The 6,502-nt window shown below is 43.7% G+C and overlaps 1 protein-coding gene across 1 annotated transcript in view; it reads right to left on the minus strand.

Annotated features, from left to right (window-relative positions):
- Positions 1-2,614, minus strand: part of Snx7 (sorting nexin 7) — a 90,741-nt gene extending 88,127 nt beyond the window's left edge. Inside the window, exon 1 of the mRNA XM_021196435.1 lies at positions 2,429-2,614. Within this exon, the coding sequence (XP_021052094.1) occupies positions 2,429-2,590 (162 nt within the window). The 5' untranslated portion in view covers positions 2,591-2,614. The remainder of the gene's footprint in view (positions 1-2,428) is intronic.
- Between the last annotated feature and the right edge of the window lie 3,888 nt (positions 2,615-6,502).

The following is a 6,502-nucleotide window of genomic DNA, read 5'->3' on the forward strand; positions in this document are numbered from 1 at the left end:
TTTTTTTTTTTTTTTTAGACTTGATATCAATTTCTTCCCGGTGAATTTTCGAAAACTCAGCCCAGTTTGCTTTGCTTTCCATTCTCCCTGGGGTATAATGCTGCTTAGTGTCTGTCTATTGTGGCATCTAGGCATGGCATCTAGGCTTTAAGAGTATGACAGCAAGAAACATATATTCCATGTTTCTCCCAAGAATACTTAGAGCCTCTTACAGAAGAACATGCATTTGCCATGTGTGTAGAATATACCTACCATGGAAGGAAAATATTTTCATCAGTCAAAGTGTCTACTCTTTAGGGTGATCTGAAAGGGACATGGGTATGGCTTCACAAATAGTCTACGGAGAAAATGTGACTTATCAATGTAAATGTCACCAATCTTAAAGCACTATGGGGCAGTGAGAGTTGGTTTTCTAACTCCTGGGCAGATCCCATCCTGGATGGAAGAAGAGCTCCGGAGAGGAGGAATATGGAAAGAATTGGTCCAATGGAATCCTTCATGATTTTGCTTGTCTAATTGTGGTTAATGGTTGAAAGTTTTAACAACTTGGAATGAGCCTGGGAGTAACTGAATAGGTTTCCAGCATGGTATTCTCTGTAGACTTTAACCAGTATTACACCCATACTTTTCAACTTCTAAGGGCAGAGTTCTTAACGTTCTCTAGGCAGCAAACCCAAGAAGCTAAGCAGCAGCGAGAAGGCTGGGAGCATTTGTGCATGTCCCAAACATATAAGGTCTGGAAACCCTTTTTTTTTTTTTTCTTTAGAAGAATACAAAACCACCACTACAGCTGTCTGGAGTGTACGCCTTCCAATAATAACTTTTAAAAAGAAAGCTCGGCAAACGGCTGGCTTCCTGAGGAGATTTCCCCTATTCTGATGCTGCTCTAGGCAATGTCGGAAGAATGTGCTTTTCAAACGGCTTATGGCTTCAAACCATCATTTCCTTCTCACAGAGAACATCTATAACTTCAGCAATCCCAAACATTCCCATGGACCCAAGCAAATAAATAGCTCTGCCACCTCAGAAGCATCTCTGACCACAGGGCTTCATTAAGATGGGGATTTTCCAAGGGAGTTCTGGGATACAAAGCCTAGAAAAAAGGAGGCTATCTGGAGAGTTGACCGCAATTCCAGACTATTTTGATAGACAACTTCCAGTCTCAACACTCCATTCCCAAGTTTATACATTTCACACTGATCTGAACATAAAGTGTGTGTATAATGAAGAAAAAAAAAAAAAAACAAAAACAGTATTGGGACTCTGGATGGCCCAGTAAGGTGCTTGCTATGGGGCCCGTTGACCTGGGTTTCATCCCCTAGCCCCCCACATGGTGGCTGAGCTCTGATCTCCAACTGTGCACAAAGGAACGTGCGTGTGCACACACACACGTGAGTGCATAAACACACAGATAGATATTAAAATGTTATAGTATCGAAACTAAACGTGAAATAATCCCAGTTTTATAATTCAAATAAAAAGAAAGACCAAGCACACATAACTGATAGAGCATCTACTTAGAATGCAACTGGGTGCACCACCTCACATGCCCTAGGGTGTGCAAAATGATGTTTGTGAGCTTGGCACTGGAGTCCAAGTGTGTTGGTTACTTGCTAACTTCTGTTTAACAGTTTTAAGTTGGTGGGCTGATGTAACATCTCAAGGAAACATGTCACTACTGTACATGTTGTCATTGATACAAAGTTCCCACTGAGCACTTTGGAAAAACTGCTATGACACTGGGACTGTGCCACAAGAAAGGTATTTTGTTGTTGTTGTTTCCAACTTTCAGGAAGGGCAAGTTTGCACCAAGTCTACCACTAATGCCTGTATGTCCATTTCTGTCTAATTATATCACTAGCCAGGGAGCGCCTTTGAGGGTAGATTTCCAAGGCAAATGGTAAGGAAATATGCAGACTGGAGCTGAGGGTTGGACCAGAATAACTGCCCAACTTAAAGTCTTCAGCTCTGCCTGTGTTGGAGGCTGGGCTTTCTCAATCCTGAAAGGATTTCTACATCCAATGGTCACAGGTTTCCAGACTCTCTTAGAATGTGACTCAACTCTCCCATTTACACATAACAACAGTAAATCAAAAACCACCTCCCAGCACTAAGGCTATCACAATTGCTCTCCTGGACTTTAGGATTGCCAAGAAGCCTGGAGGGGAAGGAGCAGTTTCAGGCCACCCGCCCGTCAAGCAAGGAAAAAGGGAAAGACGAAGAGAGAGGGAAAAAAAATCACAACTTTTCAGACCCCATGAGCTTTGGCCCTGCCACTGGTAAGATAAAAGTGAAGAGGAAGGAACGACTAGTTCAGCCTTGGAGGTACTATGCCCAGCTCCAGATCCATCGGAGAGTTGAGTCACCCTGGAACTTTCCCTGGACAGGCAGTCCCCGCCACGGCCATGGCCACGTCCCCTGCCCTCACCTTACTGAACACCTCCAGATCGTCCTCGTCCTCGTCCAGATCCAGCACATCGGCCTGCAGCAGGCTGCAGGAACAGCTGCCACTCGGGATCGGGGCGCCGCCCCGCGGGCTCTCCCCGACCGCCAGCTCCAAGGAGCCCGACGCCAGGCGCTCGCCGTCCATCCCGGCAGTGCGCGCCCAGCCGGCCGCCTCCGCCAGCCCGGCTCCCCCGCGCGCGCCCATTGGCTCCCGAGGAGCCCTGCGCCTCCCTGGCCAGCCCAACTCCTGCCCCTCGGCCGTGCGCAGACGCGGAACTGCGGGAGCCAGCGGAGCTGAGCCGGGGCGGGAGAGCGGTGGGGCCTGCCTAGCCCCAACCTGGTTCAGATCAACAGCCAGGCTTTCAAATTCTGACTCTAGGAACCCCGCCAGGGTGGGCCTTGGAGACCCAGAGGACAGGAGGTGGTGTTCTCGCCCTGACACAGCCAACAGGCTACCAGGTTTGTGCGTGAAGTGGCAGGATCTATATACACAACCAACTGACCCAGCTTGATTTCCTGAACTGAAAAGTGCCTTTTTCCCCGGGTTGTGACTTTTTCCCCCTTCCCAAGCCTGTCTTTACTGAGAATAATGCAAAAATTAAAGACATCTGAACCTCCTGGTTTTCGATTGATTTTGTTTGTTTATTTTTTTCCCCATTGATTGATCTTGTGGTCAGTCCTTTTACTGTCGAGTTAAGGACGCTGAGGCTGAACAATTATTTTCAGCTACTTTCTAACATAGCTTTCTCCTGGAACTCTTCCTGAAGCTAATGTGCAAGAATGTTTCCAAGCTCCAAGGCCTGCCAGCAGCCCTGGGTATTGCAAGGAGAAAGAAACAATCTTGCATGCCTTTTCATACAGCCAGTGCAAAGCTGGAACTATTTAGTTGTTCATTGCTTGTTTTTTATAGATTCAAAATTAATGAAAAACTGACTACTAATTGATATATGTTAGAACTAGCTTCCATTTTTTATTATTTGTTCCCTCCCTCCCTCCCTCTCTCTCTCTCTCTCTCTCTCTCTCTCTCTCTCTCTCTCTCTCTCTCTCTCTCTCTCTAAATTTCTAAATGAAGATTCCTGTAAGAGCCAAATATGGGAATGCTTGACTGTAATTTCAGCACAGGGTAGGCTGAGGCAAGAGGACTTCCACTTTGAGGCCAGCTGATTATAACATAGGTTGAAAAAAGAAAACGGGGAGGGGAAACAGATAAAAAGATTCCCAATTTAAATATTTTTATTTCTGGTTAAGACTGTTCCCCAATATATTCCCTTTTAACTATTTAAGGGTCTCCAGTGTATTTAAGGATATGACCCACATTGCATCCAGCCTGGTCACTGGCTACTTAAATATACAAAATGTTCCTTTGCCTTATGGTTTCTGTCCCCAAAATACTATGTTCTGCCAGTCTTCCAAGAATTATCTATAGTCCCATCAATTTTAGTAAGACTTGTGAAATGACAGTCTGGTCCCAGTTTTTCCTTTGGTTTTTATCATTACAGATTGTGTTTTATATTCCTTAGTAAACAAACCATAATGGCTTTTTAGGTTGAGAACCATGAACTATATTAGTAAAGCACATTACGAGACATATTCAAAATGACTCTTTGCTGAGCCCTACAAAGGATGCAAGTTATTAAAACAATTTATGTTTTCCTCTCTAATCTTACTGTTGCCATGGAGAGACGTTGGAAGTTTCTAATTTGCAGACTTTGAACCAGGAAACTCTTAATGATACTGTGACTCACAGACTTACCCAGACAACATAAAAATTTAAAAAAAAAGGACTCTGAAAGATGAATAGAACAAATTGCAGATACACAGCTCAGATCAGAGCCTAAAAGATGCCCTGTGCATTAATGTAACCACATTGGGGAGTGACATTGGGGAGTGTTGTCTGGTTTTGAGCAGCTGAACCACCCTCCCCTCCCGTGTTGCTATGGACAAGGAGGTCCCTGGTTTGTCCCTGATATCAGCATTATGCTTTTTTTTTAAAGACCATCCCTACAACTGTTATTTAAAATGGCCCCAATTGTTCTATTCCTTTATACCCCGTGCTTGACTCAAGTCATCAGCTATCATGAAATTTCACAAGGCAGAGGAAACCATCCTGATCCTTGTCATCAAAGATGAAGAGGAGGGAAAACGGGAGGACGATAAGAGAAAAATAGGAAAATTCTACTGTAATTCACTCCTTTCAGTATCCAACAGGCAAATCTGATACTCAACCCCCACCTTAATGTAAAATACAAGTCCACTGTGCCTCAGATACCCAGGACAAGAGTTGCTAGCTGAAAGGGGGAAAGCCTCTGTGAAGCCTGTCCAGTATGTGCATCACTCAGTATCTGCTATCCGCTCCATTAGACTCCTGAAATCTCTGCTCCCCATTGAAAGGGGCTGTTGCAGGAGACTTTAATGGAAGAATTCTTATTTGGTACTAAAGCCTTTAAATTAACAAGGTCCAAAACTTTTGAGTATCGGTACCATAATGAAGGTACTGGTTCTGTCCTGTCATTTTATTTCCCTGAATATTCAAATGATTGCTATTCCTCATAATAGTTGAATAGCAATTTGCCTCCTTGGAAGCAAAACTTCTAGTCCAGCAGTTCTTAACCCTCCTAATGCTGCAACCCTTTAATATATAGTTATATAGTTCCTCGTGTTGTTGTGAGCCCCAGCTGTAAATTTATTCATGTTGCTATTTCATAACTATAGTTTTGCTATTGTGATGAACTGTGTTCTAAATATCTGATATTTCTGGTGGTCTTAGACAGACTTTGTGAAATGGTCATTTGGCCTCCGACGGGTTCACTACACCCAAGCTGAGAACTGCTCTTCTAGTATGCCATTTGGTTGTATACGCTGCCTTGAGAGAGAAAAGCCTAGAAAATTAAATCTGTATCAATTCATGGCTACTTGCAAATGATTGGGTTGAGTTGTCAAGGAATGGGAAGCCACACTGGTGAAGAGACCCAAAGGAAGCCTGGAAATGGGCTTTTCAGAAGGTTCACAACCTAAGCTAATTTTTTGGCACGTAAAACATCCCACCTTGTAAAGGTGACTCAAAGATAAGGTAGACAGAGCCATGTACTCCAGGATATCTCTCCCAAGATAGAGTTCATGTGCAGGTCAGTGATTTAGGAATTTCTTCACAATATTGACCTGCTAGGTTCTACTGTTGCATGTCTCATCTGCCTACAACACAGACCAATAATGACCCCCTCCACAGAGCAGCTTGCCTGGTATATGGGACATAGCCAGCATCCCCGACTGGCAGCAGACTGATTACCTTGAACTTCTGTTCTTGAGGATGGGGTAGAGATTCATGCTCACTCAAAGTGCACACATTCCAGATATGAATGTGCTTCTCCTGTCATTAATATTTCTGCCGGCATCACCATGAATGGATACATACATATGATGTCTTAATCATGCTCAATATAAAGCATATCATATGATCAAGAAGCACATGTTACAGCTTAGGGAGTCACCATGGGCTCACAGGCAAGAAACCAGCCTAGAAATGTCCACAGCCTAGATATTACAATGAACAAAATGTGGACTGACTTAGTGAACAGTGTTCCCATTCCTTGCAGGGTTCTAAGAAGATGCAGTTTGTACCAAGCATAGCTCTAGGCTAAATCATGTGCATACATGGCTTCATGTGGATGAAGCACATGGGCCCATGATAGACCAAGGAAAGTAAGAGTGATGTAGTCACCGTATCCCTCATAACACCAGAACATGTGCTTCCATTTCCATCTATCCTTTCTGGCTCGGAAGCAACCCATCATCATTACTATAGTGCCATTATTATTATTAGTTGGGTCACAAATCATTGGCCAAGACAGATCACATGGCACTATTAAATAGAAAGAGAGCTATAAAGTACAGCCTCTCTGTGTGTTCAGTATGCAGTGAGTCAAGACTGTTTTTAATAGCACAAATGACAGTAGTAACCTTTCAGCAGTTAATTCTAGGTGCTTAACACGAGGCAAAGACAAGCTAATACAGGGGCTATGACCTCAAAGCTGTGATTATTACCCAATTATCTGAAAGT

Source organism: Mus pahari, chromosome 4, assembly GCF_900095145.1.
Source record: "Mus pahari chromosome 4, PAHARI_EIJ_v1.1, whole genome shotgun sequence".
NCBI classification, from domain to species: Eukaryota; Metazoa; Chordata; class Mammalia; order Rodentia; family Muridae; genus Mus; species Mus pahari.